Source organism: Trichomycterus rosablanca, chromosome 6 (assembly GCF_030014385.1).
Source record: "Trichomycterus rosablanca isolate fTriRos1 chromosome 6, fTriRos1.hap1, whole genome shotgun sequence".
Lineage (NCBI taxonomy): Eukaryota > Metazoa > Chordata > Actinopteri > Siluriformes > Trichomycteridae > Trichomycterus > Trichomycterus rosablanca.
In genome coordinates, this window is record NC_085993.1 from 8,259,869 (window position 1) to 8,280,184 (window position 20,316).

The following is a 20,316-nucleotide window of genomic DNA, read 5'->3' on the forward strand; positions in this document are numbered from 1 at the left end:
CAATGCTTAATTGTTGTTCATCCAGGGAGGGAAATGCTGGATAGAAACCTCATAACTGATGCAATTACGGCCTCTGCTGGCTCATTGATGACGTCTGCACAGAGTAGAGGAATAATGCAATTAGGGTGTGGCTCTCAGGGCACAGGACTGATCCACATATGAACTCACCTTGTGCAGGTGAAACAATGCAATCGGGTACTGCACACATGTCGGAGGGGGTGGGTGTCAGTTCGCTCTCCTAAATTGGGGTGGGGGTCAGCAGCAGTAGAGAGGAAGCATAACGCAATTGGGTATGCGCTAAAAAAAATCGGGAGAAAAAGGGAGAAAATGCATAAAAAAATTGTATGATCTGCAAAAAAGTTTTTAAAAAATCCTCTTTTTGAAGCAAATCCAACATTTGTTTTGTCTGAAATAAAATAATAATGTATGCCCTTTCATTCCCAGATGTTGAGTCAGCTGTTTAAAGAATTAAGTGGTTGTTAAGTTCTAGCACAAGGCTTGAAGAATCAGAGGCTTTATTTTGCCTTTTAAAACAGACGGACTTATTTTTGAAGCTGAGGTGCTTTTTAGAAATCTTGCCAGGCAAACTCATCTGATATATGTGTTTACTGTCACAACATACAGTATGACTGACTGTCTCATAGACTGAAAAGTTTTAGGACAAAGCAGACTATGTCATGCTGGTTTGGTGGTTGGGCTCAATTGTTCCAATCACAAGAAAATTGGTGTGTGTGTGTGTGTGTGTGTGTGTGTGTGTGTGTGTGTGTCTGAAATTATGTGTATGAAATATTAAACATTAGAAGTTAACCATTAATATACAGTAAAACAGAGCAGTATTTACTGCCTGGAAAACTGAAAAGAATATTGTTAAAGCTCGGAACTTACACATTTCCATATTTATATTATGCAAATAATACATATGAACCACACTGAAAACACCTAAACCAGTGTAGGTAGGGTAGGGAGTTCTAAGCAGTCGATATTAGGCAGTTAAAACAATTAGCTTGTTGACATTTTTGTGTTACACAAATATCACTGGCAATCAAACACAAATCAAATGGCTTACCTTATGTGTGAGTCCTTCTTGCTAGGCCAAATGAACATGTTACACAGATACACTATATGGACAAGTATTGGGATGCCCCTTTTCCTGTTTGAATTAATGTGTTTCAACTACAGCAATTGCTAACAAGTGTAATAAATTATGTAATAGATATGTAGAGGAAACTATATGCTCCCAACTTTGTAGCAACATTTTAGGGTAAAGCCCTTTTAAATTGACTGTGAAGCTTTGTTTAACGAAACTCCAGTGGCCTGCAAAGAGCCCTGACCTTAGCCCTACTGAACAGATTTTTTGACCAACATCAGTGCCCAGCCATACAAATGCTATTTTAACTGAAGAGGCACAAATTTCCACAGACATACTTTAAATTCTTGTAAGAGTGGCTGTTGTTATAGCTGATAAGATCACACAGACGTCGCTGTATTTTATTACCATGTTTTTTAAATGTATTTAATTTTAGTTTTATTTCTTTTGTAATTAATACATGATGATTATTATCCTGGTTAGTGGTGTGTATAGATAAATTAATCACAACACTATTAAAATGTGCCAACAAAATGATATTTATTAGTGCAGAATTTATAATTTTTATATACAATATTTATGTACACATATTTCAGATACTCATTGAGCATACAGATAAAAAATTATAGTTATGAATACATTTATTATATACAGATAGTTTTTAATATTAATGTTATATTTTATTATTACTATGCAGAATAAATCAAACCCTGGTTTGGGGGTCTTCAATCAATCTCTCCATTAACTAATTTTTATTTTTATTTTTTAACCTATGGAGTCGTGGGAGAGTCACAGAACATTAAGACATAACAATATAAACGTTTTCTTATATTTATTATATTGCTTCATGTGACTCGCTGTTGATAATCCAGGCAGATTTTTACCCACTGATCCTCACCAGAGATCAGGTTCAACCCAAACGATTTTCCTCTGCTCCTCGTGGATGATGGATTGCAGATGTTCCAGCAGGCAGGTGGTGTCGTTCCAGCTGTCAGGAGGAACAGTACGGTACAGACAGGGCAGTTTATCCAGCAGAGGTTCTTCACTCCGGGAACACTCCAGTAACTGAGCTTCTGTCACAAAGTTCTGACGGAGTTTGTGTCTGCAGAAACAATGTAGAACAACCATGAAGGTTTTCAGTCATTTAGATACAGGGTATGTCATGCCAGCTTTGGTATTTTAATAATTCCCACATCTGTTTCTTTTTTGTAACTTGATAAGTGAAACATATACAGCTCTGAGGGTTTTTGGGGAGATCATGTTAATGCTCATGGGCTTTCCAACAAGGATGTCCAACATGGTCATGATCAAGTGTCTACAAACTTTTGTTTTTGGTAAGACTGAAGGGATCATAATGCTGAGCATTGGTAGCTCATCAGTTATGGTACTAGAGTGGTAATCAGTAGGTTGCTGGTTCAAGCCCCACCACTGCCATGTTGCCATTGTTAGGCCTTTGAGTAAGGCCCTAACTCTCAATTGCTTGAATTGTACTCAATCACAAATGTGAGTCACTTTGGATTAAAGGGCCTGCTAAATGCCATCAATGTAAATATTCTGGTGAAATGTGTACTTTAATGCTGTGGTAAAAGTGTAGTGAAGGTTCCGTACTTGAGTCTGCGTGCACTGCGTTCTGTAGTTGCTATAAAGATGATGATCGGAAAAATATCAGCACGATGCAGCCGCCGTACACAGTCCAAACCCAGAGGAAGTACACAGTGAGTACCCTACACACACACACACCAAACAGTTATTAACTTTCTACATGCACCTACAGCTCAGCGAAAAACTAAATGCCCCCTGTCTGATTACCCCTTTTTGCATATTTATCACATTAATTGATTTCAGTTCATTACACAATATAAGACACAGAGACACTGGGGTGGCGCAGTGGTAAAGCACACTAGTGCACAAGCACTGCGAGGTTTGAATCTTAGTGGTGCTATCGGCTGGCTGACAAAACATCTGCCATCAGAAGCTCTTCATTTCACTACCATGTTTATTGTGCACAAATACCTACCCTTCATTTCTATCCTTTTTGTTTGCTAAATATTTCAAATATTATAATATTTTAAATAATATGAATATCTTGTTTCCTTATGCATCTACTCATATCACCTACTTACAGCACCTACCTACCTAGGGTAAGCCGTGAGTTTGTCACATGCTTAAATTACAATGTCAGTCATATAAAATATAGTAAAACTGTGATCATCTATTATGTGTTTTATTTAAGATGAGGTTGGATAAAGAGCTTTGTACCCGTTTCATGACCTTCTCAACTCCGGGCATGGTGTAACATCGGTGTGTGTTGGGGTCACACTCTTCTAAAACCTCACCCTTCTGCATCTGAAGCGCATGTTCAGACACACTCAGGATCTCTGGTACAGTTATGGGGGGAAAGGCATTAACAGATTAGTAGTAGTAGTCGTAGTGTTCATTTTATTTCAATTTTTCTTCTTCTTCTTCTTCTTCTCACTATTATTATTATTATTATTATTGCTTAACCCAGCTCAGTTTTATTCACACATTTATCATTCATGTATTTAGGTGACTTTATGGTGCAGTACCAGGTTCACAGAGCTGAAAGCCCTGCAGCTCAGCCAGACGTTTATTAATAATGCCACCAAGAATTGTGGGAAGGAGGAGGACCGGACGGCACACAGGGGGGTGATGAGGGGTCACCAGTTTGTAGGGCATCAGGCTCACAAAACTCCTGGAGGTATTACAGTCACCTAAGGGGAAAACACACAACACACGCAATAGAATAAATGCAAACTCAGTTTCTTCTGTAAATAATAAACAGGGGTGTGTTTATTTTTATTGAGTTTTTTCTCACCAGTCGATGTGTTTTTATCATTATCCTCCTCCACGCTCACCCACAACGGGTTCCTCCCTTGTCGAGCTGTACTGACAATCCTCACAGTCTTTTCTTTCCGTACCACCTACACACACACACGTTTGCATGTTTTAAGTGATAATACACTATATGGCCAAAGCTATGTGGACACTTGACCAAAAGTTTGCCATCCCATTCCCAAAACATCCAAACTTTGGGCAAATATTTCCAGGACGCACTGTGCATGGAATTAATTTACACATAATTTTTGTGAGGTCTTAGAAAACAAGGGCACTTAAAGAATACATATATAGAAAAAGGAAAAGCTGTCAGTCTATGCAGATAGTGGCTACAGGCAAAGATTGAACCCAGACCCCCAGAACTCTGCAGCTATACTCAACCAAACACTATCTGATGTTCCACCATGCTGCCCTACGTTACATTTAAGTATTTTAATAATAATAAAAATGACACAATATTGTTTGTGACAACCACTCATGACCTGGTGAGAAAACAGTCTGATAACTTGAGTAAAAAGTTATAGCAGGAAGTGGTTTACCCTGCTGGTGGCTTGGTGTTGGAAGGACATGTCCTCAATTGCTCTGATTAGCTGGCGCTGTGCTCTGAAAACAACACAACACAAAATGTAACTGAAACTCTGTTCTCACACGTCACATGACTTTAAAGTACAACTCGGTGCTATTGTACCTGTAGTAATTGGGCACAGTTCCGCTATTCAGGTCCATTAACTTGCTGCTGTGGACGTGACTGGCCCACCAGTAGCCATCGTTGCCATGGTGACTGTTCGTGATGTGCAGGATGTTGTTACAGGTGACGGATAGCGCCCCGGCCGAGCTCCCAGGTAAAGACATGTTCACACGGACGTAGAAGGAGTCACCTGAGGTAACCTCACCTTTCTTCAACTGCTGCAGCAGATTCTGATAGGCTGGAGAAATAAGGAGATAGGGTGAAGTATGAGAGGGGTAGATTGAAATATATCAGCTGTTAAAATTAATGCTAATTGCTTTATTACTGATATTCAAGTTGACGTGAACACTGAATAGTTTCAGTTTGCACCCTAGAACTGCCCCCTGTATGTCTTGCAACTGGCTACTGGTTTTATATGCAACTGTCCAAATCAGGCCCACAAGTGGTGCTAACCCACAAATGCCAAGACTTGGGTTCAAATTCTCAGTGCTGCCATAAGCTGACATGATTTGATTTCCTAAAAAATAGACTTCAAGTTTGTTTTAAGGCCTTGAAGTTTACAGGCCTAATGTCTGAACCATATAGGGTAAAGTAATTTATTTTTTATTATTAATCGTTTTCTTGTGGCTTTCAAATCAATAAATCAAGTAATTGTTCTTAAAATTATGTTTAAATTATAACATTTTAAATATTTTGATAGTGTAAGCTTGTGGTGCAGTTACATCTTTACAGTTTTTATTGTCACTCCATGTTGACTGCAATCATAAAGACCATTTAAGATCAAGCTTACTTTTTTGTTGTTTATGCCTTATTAATATAATGAGCACTAGTAAAATAATAAAATGAAATAACAAAATAATCCAATCCCAAAGGAATCGTTTCAGACCGCAAACATTTGTCTTCTGTGTCCAATGAAAACACAGCGCACACATTCTAATATATTTGAAGATAGACTTTACTGCCACCTAGTGTTTGTATACTTAACCATACACTAAAATGTGTAAGAGTTGCAAAACAAGTGTGTACTTGTCACTCAAATTACTATCGCTTTGAGTGTGTTTGTTTTTATTCTGAGCACTGAAGCTGTTTTTTTTGTTTATAGTTTCACCACAAAGTGCAGTGAATTTGCAGATTTTAAAGTACCAAATCCCTGTTGCATATTGTTATAATGATGTTAGTCATTTTGTAATTTAGTTTAAGCATTTTTTTTATTCATTTTTATTTATTAGCTTTCACTCTGCCCTCTTAATGTTGATTTACTTTTGTTATAGAATTCCCTGTTTATAGACCCCAAGGATTTAAACAAAGCTCTTGTTCTCAGTTGATCATGTGTTAAAAATGCGTTTCTCCGTGCTTACCATCCTGTTTGGGTTTCAGTGAGAGGTTGCAGGGTCCGTTTACCTGCCCAAGCGCCCACAGCGCCTCTTCCATGGTGGAATCTTCCAGAACCATTCGAAGGGCTTGCTGCTCCCTCTGGCACTTCACCTAGAGTGTTCACAGTCTAGATTAATAATGATGTTCATATTAAAGCCTTCATTATGTTAAACACACACACCATCACAGTGATGGTACCTCTAGAATCTGTGCACCAGAGCTGATGCCCGCATTGTAGGCAGGTGACCCTTCAGTGACATGATGAACAAAGACACCCGTCTTGTTGCCCCCGATGACCTGCAGCTGGCTCAGCAGCACCTCCCCCTGAAAAGAGATGGTAAGCGCTCGACCTGAAATCCGCAGAGCCTGAGGACGAGAGCGTACCAGAAACGGAGGAGCCGACGCCCGACACATGCTGAGAGACAAACAGAGAGAAGAGAAGAACTAAATATATTTTGTATTTTTTTAAACATATAGGCTAATATAAATTCCCCTATTCTCAGATTTAGCGTTTTGTACCCGAGAAGGCAAACAAATATTCTTTCTAATCGAACAGAAAACAAAGAAGAAAAATTTTCTTATGGTATGTCTTAAAATAAAAATAATTGTCAGTAATCAGGAGTGTAAAAAAAGTCATAAAAACTTCAAAATTGATGCACTTTAATTGGTTTATTCTTTGTCATGGTTATGGTGTATATAGGCCTGACTGCATGTCTTTGGACTTGTGGGAGGCAACCAGAGCACGTAGGAATAAAACCCATGCAGACACAGGAAAAACATGCAAATTCCACACAAAAAAGACCCTGGCCATCTGACCAGAGAATCAAACCCAGGCCCTTCCTGCTGTATGGCGACAGCACTACCCACTGTGCCACCACGCCACTCCTTAAGGCAATTTAATTAGTTTTATTTTATTTATTTTTTTTGATTATTTAAGCTCAATCAGTTTCCACTTTCACCCACAGAATATAGAATAAAATAATTTAAAGTCACATACCACCACCCCCTGTCCAAAATTAGATCTGCACTGCACTACCTGAAAGCTTCTGTCTATGCTCAATAATCCCACTCCTTTAACTTGGTGTCCTTATGTGCAGTGATCCCCAACCACGGCGCCACAGACCGGTACCAGGTTTATTACCAGGCTGCACAGAAAAAATAAACAATAAAAAATCGCTACATCAGCAATTACATTTCCAAAACTTTTCTGGTGTTATTGTCTCCAATCACCACTAGGTGGGAGCAGCGTCTCGTTGCATCGAAAAAAGCTCCGAGATCCCACTGATTTTCCATTCTATAGTTAGTCTATTTTAAATCCTCCCACCCCTGCCGGTCTGTGAAATTATATCTTATATGAAACTGGCCCGTGGTGCAAAAAAGTTTGGGGACCGCTGCTTTAGTGCTGAAGCAACTTGTTTGAATTTCTGAAAGCTTAGATTCTCAGCTAAGCAACAATGAATTATTTTAATTTCATCATGACACCCAAACTGAGAATTAATAATAAAACAGTGTTTCAAGGTGAAGAAAAATTTTCCTGCTGTGTGTGTGTCTATTTACCCAGTAATTTCTGGAGAATTTGGACAGGAGAGAGAAGGTGAAGACTTTGCTTCGTCATCGTCTGGAATAAATGTAATGTATTAATGTTAGAATTACAAACAACTGACATCATGGTAGAGAGATTAGCAGTGAGCACACTGTGTTAGATCCTACTGACTAATGAGTTCAGTCAAGGTGAACAAGTTAAACAAAATAAAAATGTTAATACTAAACAGGAATTCGCTGCATTTATTAACTAGAACAAATCATGTATGTGTGTGTGTGTGTGTGTGTGTGTGTGTGTGTGTGTGTGTTTTTACCTTTACAACCAGCCTCAGAATCACTCTCCAGATTGAAGATGCAGAATGTTTCATCACACAGGTCCTGACTACAGAAAAACACAGTACAATTTTAATTTAATGCAATTTTTTTCCCCTTGGTCTTTAAAATGTTATCTACTATATGTCCGAATGTATGTGGACACCTGGCAAGTTTGTTGTACTGTACATCTTACACTGCTCAGCCATAACATTAAAACCACCTCCTTGTTTCTACACTCACTGTTCATTTTATCAGCTCCACTTACCATATAGAAGCACTTTGTAGTTCTACAATTACTGACTGTAGTCTATCTGTTTCTCTGCATGCTTCGTTACCCCCCCCCCCCCCCCCCCCCCCCCCTTCATGCTGTTCTTCAATGGTCAGAACTCTCCCAGGACCACTACAGAGCAGGTATTATTTAGGTGGTAGATCATTCTCAGCACTACAGTGACACTGACATGGTGGTGGTGTGTTAGTATGTGTTGTGCTGGTATGAGTGGATAAGACACAGCAGCACTGATGAAGTTTTTAAACACCTCACTGTCACTGCTGGACTGAGAATAGTCCACCAACCAAAAATATCCAGCCAACAGCGCCCCGTGGGCAGCGTCCTGTGACCACTGATGAAGGTCTAGAAGATGACCAACTCAAACATTTACATTTTCTACGTTTGTATGGCTGGGTACTGATGTTTTTATAGAGCTTGCCTTGAGCACAAGAGCACAGGCTGGAACAAAAAGGGCCTTCCCTAAACTATTGCTGCAATGTTGGAAGCATATAATTTCCTATTTATAATTGATTTAATACACCTGTTAGTATTTGTTGTGGCTGAAACACATTAATTCTGTAATTAGAAGGGGTGTTATGGAGCTCAAACGCTGCCATAAGTATCTGAATCTGAATTTTATACATTTGAAATATTTAATGGCGTAATTTATAAATTTGAAATATTTCAATCTGAATTTTATAAATTTGAAATATTTAATGGCGTAATTTATAAATTTGAATTTTAACAATGCTTTTTTTGTGATTTGAACTTGTGAGGTGGTGAAATTTGCTGTTGAAAAATGTTCATTTCAAAATTACAACTAGCAATTTTCAGATTTTAAAAATTCAGATAAAAAAAATTCAGATCGCTCAGATTCAAATCTCAAAAATACGAATTCAAGCTTGAGGTGAAACATCCGGGTTTCCCAGGAAAAGTAAACTTTCCAGAGCGATCGAACGCAGCATTTAACCAATCACAGCGCTGCCTCACCTGCGTTCATGTCTGTGGAGGAGAAATAAATCCCAATGAGGAAAGTGCATCCAAAGTTCTTCAGATCCACACAGTCAGCTAATTATTTATATTTCTGGTAAATACTCAACGTGCTTTACGAAAAGTTTTATATTTTGCGTTATGTAACGCTGGTGGCGTGATAACGCGCGGGGTAAGGTTAGTTAGCGTTAGCTAGCTTCTTGGTAGTGGTTAGCTAAAAGTTTTGCTTGGCATGAGCTGGTCTGAGTTTAGGAAGGCATGGATATTCCGTTGCTTGCACATATTAAAACGGGGAGTTCAGAAATGTTGTGAAACTTCTTTCCTGGTGTGCCATATAGCACTTCAGAGTTCAGTCTTTACCTCATTTACCTAACACACCTGGTTCGACTCATCTGGTCAGTTGAGGTTGACACTTTGGATGCACTTACCTCATTGGGATTTATTTCTCCTCCACAGACATGAACGCAGGTGAGGCAGCTCTGTGATTGGTTAAATGCTGCGTTCGATCGCTCTGGAAAGTTTACTTTTCCTGGGAAACCCGGATGTTTCACCTCAAGCTTGAATTCGTATTTCTGAGATTTGAATCTGAGAGATCTGAATTTTTTTTATCTGAATTTTTAAAATCTGAAAATTGCAAGTTGTAATTTTGAAATGAAAATTTTTCAACAGCAAATTTCACCACCTCACAAGTTCAAATCACAAAAAAAGCATTGTTAAAATTCAAATTTATAAATTACGCCATTAAATATTTCAAATTTATAAAATTCAGATTGAAATATTTCAAATGTATAAAATTCAGATTGAAATATTTCAAATGTATACAATTCAGATTCAAATACTTATGGCAGCGTTTGAGCTCCATAGGGTGTCCCATTACCTTCATCCGTATAGCGTATATTTAATGATCTGAAATCATCCAGTGTAACAAATATGCAATGACAGAATCAATCAGAAAGGGAGTGATTACTTTTGTACACCTCTCTGTATTAATCTTACATGTGATCCTCGAACCCAAGCTCCATTTTTCTTCTACACAGTGAATCAGCACATGGAGGCTCCACCATACTGGATCGGGTACTTCTGAATCCATCGTCGCTCTCCTGCTGCAAGTAAACACAAAAACCAGAAAAAAACATTTGGAAAAATAAGTCGATAACTGTGATAAATATATTACTTCCATTATAAACTAAATGCCAAAAGTATGTGGCCACCTAATGACTATTGATGAGTGAATATTCTGCACAGGGCGCCGATCCATCACAGGGCTAGGTCCATCAACCCAACCCTCCCAAACCCAACACAAGGTCAATCATGTCTGCGTAGACACCCAGCCTGCCCATAGCACTTTCGAGATTTACACTGTGGTGCCAGTGGTGGTAAGCTAGCATAACAGATCGCTGCTCAACCTGAGTGTCTTTGCAAATGTATACAATCCTATAGGTAATTAATAACTGCAATGGATGGTGCACTGTTCAGGGTAATCCTGCCTTGGGTGAACCTGACTCACCGTGACCAGGATAAAGAAAAAATCATTATGTTGACAATCTGCACCAACCCCAACTATTTGTGTTGACCCCACCAGATGGTGCCACGTCACCCAAGCCTGACCAGGTACTGTGAGTGGTTCATCTAAAAAACATCACCACCATCAAGCACCGCTTGGCATCATGGGTAAAAACCTTAATCCAAGGGCCCCTCCTATATCTTATTTATACATTTCATGGAGGTCTGTAGGACCAGTTGCTCTGTGGTTTACTAAGGTACACGTGCCCCTTCACTATAACACGTTCATGAAGGAGAAAAAAAATCATGATCCAGTATATCCCACAGCTGACATGGTAATGTCTTGGGATCACCCAGAAGAAGCTGAAATTTGTGGCAAAGGATGGAGAATCCATGATCCTTTCTAAAAGAAGCAGATAAAAGATAAGACTTAATAAAACATACTCTACTGGATTCCAAGCTGCCTGATACAGGATTGATTGCCTTCATACGGCGCAGTTTGGGCCGACTGTTTGGGGTATCTGGAGGGCTTTCGGTGCTCAGCTCCCCACAGCTGTTCCAGCTCAAACTTGTGTCCTGTAAAATGAATGATAGACGAATAACCAAAAAGAAGGGAGTAAACAGAATGTAGTGAATAAGTGAATGAATGTTGCTTACTAAGGTCTCATCAGGCTCCTTCTTGTTCATGGCTTTGAGAGTGAAGATCTTCTGCTGCAGATCCACCAGCTGTCCTCTCAGCACATCTTTCTCCGCCAGGCTGCAGGAAATCTGGGCCTGAGCTTCATCACGCGCCAGGTACGCCTGCACCCACACATCCAGCATGAAGAAGCTTTTACACACAGACATTTAGCTGGCTGTTACCTGGGTATTATACTATAAAAATCTACTCAAGTAAAAAGTAAAAAGTAACTCATTTAAAATGTACTCAGAGTAAACGTTATTTCGTTACTTTTTTAACAGAAGGAGGGACGTCATTTTCCAACAGAAGTTGATGAATGATAGAGCAGACTACACACAGCTCACCAGCCATGCAGCATATTAGCAGTTCATGTGTGGATTTAACCTCTACACACCTAACAGACTGCAACTGCTGTTGTAAATTCAAAACAGCATTATTTCTGTTTATCCTCAATAAAAGGGTTAGGCGGTTAGGGTTGCACCTATAAAAAATATAACGGGTCTTACACCGTCATAGGAACATGATCAAAATCAAAAACAAACCAGCAGAATCACATTTATGCTGTCCGTTTTACTTAAATAAATACTCAAAAATAAATGAACATAAAAAATCACAATATTTCATAACGCTTTGCTATCGTTGCAAAATGAAAGCCAACTGTAAACAGCAGAACCGCGACCCAGATCAGTCACACAGCAACAGAAAATCATAACCACTTATCTGCTTACCTGATCTATATCCATGTGTTGTTCCATTAGGGATATAATCCACTTTATATAAAACCATCTTGTATGTTTCCAGATTATATAAATCCATACCCAACTGTTTTATCCACCAAACTAATGAAAACTATACTGGTGCTGGTCATAAAATTAGAATATCATGAAAAAGTTGATTTATTTCAGTAATTCCATTCAAAAAGTGAAACTTGTATATTATATTCATTCATTACACACAGACTGATATATTTCAAATGTTTATTTCTTTTAATGTTGATGATTATAACTGACAACTAATGAAAACCCCAAATTCAGTATCTCAGTAAATGTAATTCGTTACTTTCCACCTCTGCAACTAAGTTAAGCTCCCGCTGACCTTTCATTTAATCTCCTGTCTGATCAAAAAGCCGGAAGATCTGTTTACAAACAATTCTTGAATGAATATGAAGATTTGTGGAATCTGATGATAAATTGCATCTCAAAATCTTAAAATAATTGTGATGAGGTTATAAAATTATTGTGATGGGCCCAGCAGTAATAAATCTCACTCTGACATCCTGGACTGAGATGATTTAGCATGTGTAAACATACTCTTCAGATCTAGAACAAATGAAATTGGTCCTTAGTAAACTCAGAATGAGGAAGTGAGAATTAATGGCATGATTGACATTTTTAGTTTGAAACGCTTTACCAGTTTTGAGATAAGAATACACATGTGGTTTTAGCGCAGTAGCTCAAAATAGCCGTCATCTAAAATCAGAGGTGGAAAGTAACGAATTACATTTACTCGCGTTACTGTAATTGAGTAGTTTTTTTTGTGTACTTGTACTTTTTAAAGTAGATTTTACAACCTGTAATTTTACTTTTACTTAAGTATGTTTTGTATTAAGAATTGTAATTCGCTACATTTTAAATAACATTCGTTACTGAGTTAAAAAATAAATAAATAAAGAAAACAATAAAAAACTCGACAATAAACCGGCCTGTTTGATCCGGCTCGCTGAGCATTTATGCATTTGTGTGCTTTAGAGTCGGGCTTGCGAACTGAATCACTGAGTTAACGAGTCAGAAACGACTCACTCTGTTTCATTATGATGTTGTGCATAAACAACTCCATGAATCGGTTCATTTGGTGAAGAGATTCAGATGTATAAAGCAATCAGAGCTTCAGAATTCAGATTCTGGGCGGAATTTCAATCTCTTTCTTCATTAGTTGTTCTATAAATGACAGTTTAGTGAACGAATCACCAATTTAAGCTTTTTACCGGGAAAGCCGAGAGAATAAATGATCTACAATAGTTTTCATTAGTTTGGTGGATAAAACAGTTGGGTATGTATATAAAGTGGATTATATCCCTAATGGAACAACACATGGATATAGATCAGGTAAGCAGATAAGTGGTTATGATTTTCTGTTGCTGTGTGACTGATCTGGGTCGCAGTTCTGCTGTTTACGGTTGGCTTTCATTTTGCAACGATAGCAAAGCGTTATGAAATATTGTGATTTTTTTATGTTCATTTATTTGAGTATTTATTTAAGTAAAACGGACAGCATAGATGTGTCGGGAGATTCTGCTGGTTTGTTTTTGATCATGTTACTATGACGGGGTAAGACCCGTTACATTTTTTGCAGTCTGTTAGGTGTGTAGAGGTTAAATCCACAAATGAACTGCTAATATGCTGCATGGCTGGTGAGCTGTGTGTAGTCTGCTGTATCATTCATCAATCAACTTCTGTTGGAAAATGACGTCCCTCCTTCTGTTAAAAAAGTAACGAAGTAACGTTTACTGTAACGAGTACATTTTAAATGAGTTACTTTTTACTTGAGTAGATTTTTAGACTAGTAATTTTACTCGTACTTAAGTAAAAAATCATTAAAGTAATAGTACTTTTACTTGAGTACAATATTTTAGTACTCTTTCCACCTCTGTCTAAAATCTAAAAGCAGGAATGCAAAAAATGAACATACTCATTACCTGATAAGCATGTGACCTTGTTTACGAACAAAACTAATATCTACTCAATGCTCCTCCCAACCCTGATGTGGTTAATTAGTCAAGACCTGTGGGGGTTTTTTTTGGCTAATATTAATAATAGGTGAATAATGCATATAGCCTTATATTTAGCATCATGCAAACTAGTATGCTTTAATTTTATATTTGTTTATGTATTTCCTAATTCCATAGGCAAGATTTGACTGCAGGTCCTCAGGATTCTGGTGCACCAACTTTTACTATTGCACCAGTTTTTTAGTGAGTTGTTTAGGTGACACAGCAGTCCAATATGCTAGCCCAGCTCTAATATGCTACAGACTCCGAGTTCAAAACACTGCAATGTCACTGGTCTGGCTGGAGTCAGTTACATACTGTTCTGCTGAGGCAACGGCCAGAGTGGTAAAGGAATGAAGATAGCATTTAGAGCATTCTCTCTAAAAATGCGACACTGTTTGGTAAAAATAAAAGCATCCAGTGACTCAACACATTAGGTGGGGCATGTGCAAGACTGTTGACCTCTCCAAGTGTGGGAGAAGTGAAACCGGCAAAAAAATTAAAACAGGGAACCAAAACTGTCTAAACTAAAAAAAATTGAAAAATACAACAACAAAAAGTTACAATTTTAGTTTTAGATTGTCGTCAACTTTTAATACTTCTGGTGCAAACTGCAGGGGAATAAAATATGGCTGATTGCTCATGTGTGTGACTTATTGTGGTATACTGGGGACCTGTCCGGGGGGTTTTATGCCTTTTGCCAATTAATCAAACCCTTACCAGGATAAACAAAGAATGAAAGAATGAACGAACATGATGATGTTCGATCAGGAACATAGATTTAAAACTATGTTTAAACTGGGCTTTACTGGTGTAAGGGATTAAAACACAACAGTGAGCCAATCAGAAACAAGGACTTTTCCTGGAGAAATAGTTTAAAACTAATAAACAAGTTTACTTGACACTGACCCGGTCTCTCTCAGCCTGAAGCTCTCCAACCTGGTTTTGAAAAAATGTACTTTTTTGTTCGTACATCTCACAATCCAGAGTCAACTTCTGTACCTGCAGAGTCAAACACTCCTTCTCTTCCAACAACTACAAATACAGAAAGAAAGAAAAAAAACCTGAAAAAATATGATTAATCTGTAAATAATTACCATGCTGGGTTAAACAGGTTGATACAGAGGAATTACGCATATTTATACACACATATGACTTCCCTATTCCTTTTCTTTCTTTGAGAATGCGTGTTGTCTCAGCCAGTGGCTCAAGCAGTCAGCACAATCTTTACAACCTACAGGCTGCTGATGGTTTTTCATGCATTTATTGCAATACTAAATTCATTTCTGATATTTTGGCAACAACATTATTCTTTTTAGTTTGCGGCCCTTTAGACACAGTATTGTCTACCCTGGTTTATCATCCTGCATATTGGCTTCATTCCCTAATTCTCAAGGGTACAGGGCTTCACCTGACTCCTCTGTGGTGAGGTGTGACCCACCCTACCAGATCCTTTTTCTTACCTCGTCTTTCTCTCTCGTTAGCGTTTCATTTTCCTCATGAATTCCCCTCAGCTGTTCAGCCAGTTCGGAGTGCTGATCCTTCGCTTCCTTCAGATCCTGTGCCACAATGTCGTGACATGCCTAATAACACACACACACACACACACACACACATAGGTATCTAAAATCAATTATCACTTTCAATATTTCACCAACTTTTCCAACATAAAGAAGTGCTCTGTGCTCTGCTGTGTGTGTGTTTGTGTGTGTGTGTGTGTGTTTGTATGTTTGCATGTGTTTGTGTGTGTGATTCTCACTGGTGCAATTTTCTCGCATTGTTGCAGTTGTTGGCGCAGTGAGTTGATCTCATCACGTAGCTTCAGTGTCTCATCAATGGAAGTGTTCTTCATAGAGCGCTGCCTCTGGAAATCTGTCTCAGTCTGAGCTTTTTTCAGCTCACACTGCAGCTGGTACACCTGAGAGAGGGGGGCATGACTTTAATTGGAGGGGAAGGGGGGGTGTAACTAGCATCCCATGGGCCACATAAGAAACTCATCAATCAGAAGTGAGCATAATATTTCCACTCTTCATTTATGAAGAGTGGACCAGATCAGTGGTGTAACTAGCATCCCATGGGCCACATAAGAAACTCATCAATCAGAAGTGAGCATAATATTTCCCAGAGCTCCAGTAGGTTTCGAAAAGTTAATTCTAAACTTTAGTAGACACATCCAGCAATCGAATACACACCTGTAGGTTGAGATCTCTAAGGCGGATGTTCACCACTGATTTTTCCTCCACTGCTGCTGCATATCGTACATACAGATCACACTTCTCATCTTTTAACCTTATCAGGTCTCTTTGATGTTCTGCACACACACACACACACACACACAGAGTGAGTATCCTACTTTTTAAGAGTGTGTATTTGAAGAGTATCTTTAAGTGTATATTTTAAGAGTATCTGAGAGTGTCTGTGAGTGTCTAAGCATCTGTGAGCTGATGCATCCCTCCTGGTAGATTTGCCTCCCTTCTACCCCAATGTTCACTTTATGGTTTTGGTAGTGGGTCAAACCAAACATTTTCCTGCTGTTGCTATCACAGCCTCACCTTCAGTGAATATGGCACAAATAGCTCTGGGTTCAGATGTGTACCATATTGTACTGCAGCATACCATGTAATAAAAAAGGGGGATTTTGTAAGAGGGTTTTGAGAGAGAACCTGTAAGTGCTTGTGGATATACTGAGAAAGCACCTGTAGAATGTGACAGTATTTTGAGAGACTACCTGTGGCACTGGTTCGCAGGCGGAGTATGTCGGACCGCAGTCTAGGTTGCTCCTCCACCTCCTTTCTGAGCCGCGAGACTTCACCCTGCATGCTGCTGCAGCGCGTCCGTAACTGAGATGCCTCCTCACGAGCTTCCTGCAACTCCTTCTGCATCCCTGTCACCGCCTGAACCAAATACTCAGTCAATTCTGAGTACTTAATTAACCCTGTTTGGATAGAAAATAAGAAATAGCTAATTTTCATAAATGTTTCATGAAGATTTTAAGAATGTACACAAGTGTCAGTCCACTTGTGCTAATAAAGAAATACACTAGATAAACTCCATTATTGTGACAACCGAAATAATAAAATCACATCATATTACTATGTTGCCATCACTTGGCTGATGGTTAACCAAGGCTAGCTGCACAGATGGGTCAAATGTTTCCAATGCCCTTGGTCTCATGTCACCTGCAGCAGACTAGCCCTGATAATGCAATCAACCAATATAATTAATTTGCTGCACATTTACTTTATAAATTAGCAAAGTATGTCATTTGACTCAAACTTTTGCATACAACTGTTTAACTAAATGTCAATAAATGTAAAAAGCAGCAAATCCACCTCAGTGGAAAGTCAAAAACAGTACTACAGATCAGCACAATGAGAAATCAGATAACTGACTGATTTCAGATTACAGAAGTGTAATATACAACCTCATTTCTCAAAAAAGATGGGACAGTAAAAGAAATACCATTTCCAATACCCTGCATTTTGTTTTAATTTGCATTTTACCAACCTTTCTTTGAATTACATTTGAATTATATTTTAAATGTATTAACTGGGTTATTGCAGAAATCTAAGTTGTCACAGTTTTCTGAATATTTTGTCCATGTAAGGACATAGTTGTGTCCCAGATCCTTCAGTGCTGGTAAAACTTAGAACAGGATTTGTGTATTTCATATTCTAAATACTTCCCAAACCCTAAAGTTTCTGAAAAAGTTCCTGAGCCTCACTGAAAATGAGTGCACGTAATAAGGTACTGTTAAGGCTCACCGCTGAAGTGGCTTGGCTTTGTGCTGGGTTGACGGCCAGTAATCTGAGTGTAGAGACACGGGTAGTGGATCATCAGGCCCTCCAGCAAAGCCACGGCACCATTACGGCCCTGAATCCGCAGCAGATCCAGCATGTGACCTACACACAGACACATGTAAGGCAACTGCGGTTAAAGATGCAGTAAGTAACTTTTCAGAATTAAGGAATTTAAAGCCTCTCTGGTAGAAAAATGTTACTAAGCAAACTCATGAAAGAACATTTTGTAATTTCAGTCATGCTGTGCCGTGTGACTAAAATTATGATTGCAACTGGCATAAAGAATTAGGTCTAAAAGTTTGACCCATTGACTTGAACACTGACTTACAATATTAATAAAAGCATTGTGACCAATCCAGGATTGTGATTCATTTGTTCTTCACTGTTTAATAAAGCTTTAATATAGAGAAGTTACATTGGTGTGAAAAAGTTATTGCTTTATTGTACTCTCATTGTGGTTTGGTGGAGTCTCAGATGCATAAAATGGCTTTAAAAATGATGCCAGACTGATATATTTGAACAATATTTTTCTCAGCTTAAACTAACATAAAACCTGGCATAATGGTGGCACAGTGGTACAGTGGGTAGTGCTGTCACCTCACATCAAAAAGGACCAATTTTGCAGCCAGGGTCCTTTCTGTGTAGTTTGCATGTTCTCCCTGTGTCTGTGTGGGTTTCTTTCCTAAGTTCAAAGACATGCAGTCAGATCCGTTGGAGTTACTAGATATTGTCAAAGCAACGTCAAAGCAAGACTGATTGTAAAAGATTCCATCCTTATTAGACCAAGTGTTTCTAGCCTAGTTTAAATGTAAAAGATTTGGAGTTTAGTCTCTGCACAATCATAATGAAGTAGTCAGTAAAGATGCTTCTATAGTAAAGTTCAAGGGGCATGCTGGAGCCTATCCCAGCTTTTCAATGGGCACAAGGCACACAATAACACCCTGGACGGGGCGCCAGTCCATCGCAGGGCAGACACACATACACACACCTATTTACCTACGGGGCAATTCAGTGTCTCCAAATAACCTGACTGCATATTTTTGGACTGTGGGAGGAAACCGGAGCTCCCGGAGGAAAAACAAGCAGACACGGCAAGAACATGCAAACACGGCACAAAAAGGACCCGGACCGCCCCGCCTGGGGATCGAACCCAGGACCTTCTTGCTGTGAGGCGACAGTGCTACCCACCCTAATTAAATACAGTAATTATTAAATATTTGCCCACAATTAATTTGTTTACCACTTCCATGATATGTACATGCAGTTATAGATTTTTTTTCCATATTCAAACCAGGAAACAAATTATTTGAATTACTGTGGAATCACTTGCGTCACAGTAAAAGTAAAATAAACATCAGATGACATCAGGAGTTTATTAAAAGCCTATTGTTATGCAACACTAATATGCATATTATTATTATTATTATTATTATTATTATTATTATTATTATTGTTGAAAAAAAAATCTTATTATTTGAAGAAAAAAACAACAACCATATTTACCATATTTAACCATATTTGTGGCCCGTGAAGGGCCCCTAAGGCCCTAAGCAGCTGATTAAGTTTAATCCTGCTCGAAATAGCTGCTTAACAAATTAAATGTATCAATATACAGTAAAAGCTACACCTTGGTTTTCATGGTATTGATTTTTCTTATATCGAGATTTATTGCACTCTCCTAACATCATCAGGGGTGGTGGTGGTTGATATTTACGGGTGTTCCCAACCCCTAGAAACATGCAGAAGGTGGACTGGCTGGTCTAAATTGCCCCTGGACGAATGGGTGAGTGTGTGTGTGTGTGTTGTCCTGTGATGGATTGGTACACTATCCAGTGTGTATTCTTGCTCAGTGTTTCTGGGTAGCGCCAGACTCACCGTGATCTTGACCCTAATTATGCGAAAAAAAAATTTTTATTTCACAATAACTGCACAAACATCTACACTGCAGCTGGTCACAAACATTTGTCACTCATAATTCATGCACTCACTGGTCCTCATGCTGCGGTTGGTGAACTTCAGGCACGAGAGGATTTCATCCTCGTCCAGGTCGGTGAGCACGCGAGCCTGCCGCAGGTACGGGATCAGCAGGCACGGGCGCACCTTCAGCGAGATCGCGTGCCGGTTGTCGTTGATCATGTCCCACAGCTCCTCTTCCTCCATGTCTTTAAAGTCCTGTGGCTCGTGCATTACTTCCCCCATGCTTTCAAACACACATGCGCGCCCAGGTACAGAACCCCAAAATAATAACAACAATAATGAAGACACGTAGCACGACAAAGTACTCCTGCACTCGAGAAACTGGCACGCGCGCGCCTGCAGACTCACGCGCACAGGTGTCTGACAGGTAAAGATACACCAAACACTGCAGAGTTGATAGAGGACGCCTCTTTCACCCGTGTGCACGCCCATCAGTCGCATGGGAAAACCTGAAAGACGAGAAGCCATGT

General features: G+C 39.0%; 1 protein-coding gene across 1 annotated transcript; it reads right to left on the reverse strand.

Annotated features, from left to right (window-relative positions):
- Positions 1-1,640: 1,640 nt before the first annotated feature.
- On the reverse strand, positions 1,641-20,068 carry card14 (caspase recruitment domain family, member 14). Its single transcript, XM_062996573.1, has 21 exons — positions 19,858-20,068; positions 17,834-17,971; positions 16,798-17,004; positions 16,262-16,380; positions 15,829-15,987; positions 15,533-15,652; positions 14,979-15,104; positions 11,281-11,424; positions 11,068-11,199; positions 10,117-10,223; positions 7,859-7,929; positions 7,563-7,593; positions 6,204-6,420; positions 5,990-6,116; positions 4,632-4,869; positions 4,483-4,546; positions 3,924-4,029; positions 3,655-3,819; positions 3,347-3,465; positions 2,696-2,811; positions 1,641-2,189 (listed from the first exon to the last, which is right to left on the reverse strand). The coding sequence occupies exons 1-21, from the start codon at positions 20,066-20,068 to the stop codon at positions 1,982-1,984; spliced, it is 2,925 nt and encodes a 974-aa protein (XP_062852643.1). The 3' UTR covers positions 1,641-1,981.
- Between the last annotated feature and the right edge of the window lie 248 nt (positions 20,069-20,316).

Coding starts and splice junctions, on each gene's coding strand:
- card14 (XM_062996573.1), bottom strand. CDS start 20,068: ATGGGGGAAGTAATGCACGAGCCACAGGACTTTAAAGACATGGAGGAA. Junction 10,224..11,067: donor GCAGCTTGGAATCCAGTAGA/GTATGTTTTATT, acceptor GTTTACTTGCAG/CAGGAGAGCGACGATGGATT. Junction 6,421..7,562: donor AATTCTCCAGAAATTACTGG/GTAAATAGACAC, acceptor TTTGTCTCTCAG/CATGTGTCGGGCGTCGGCTC.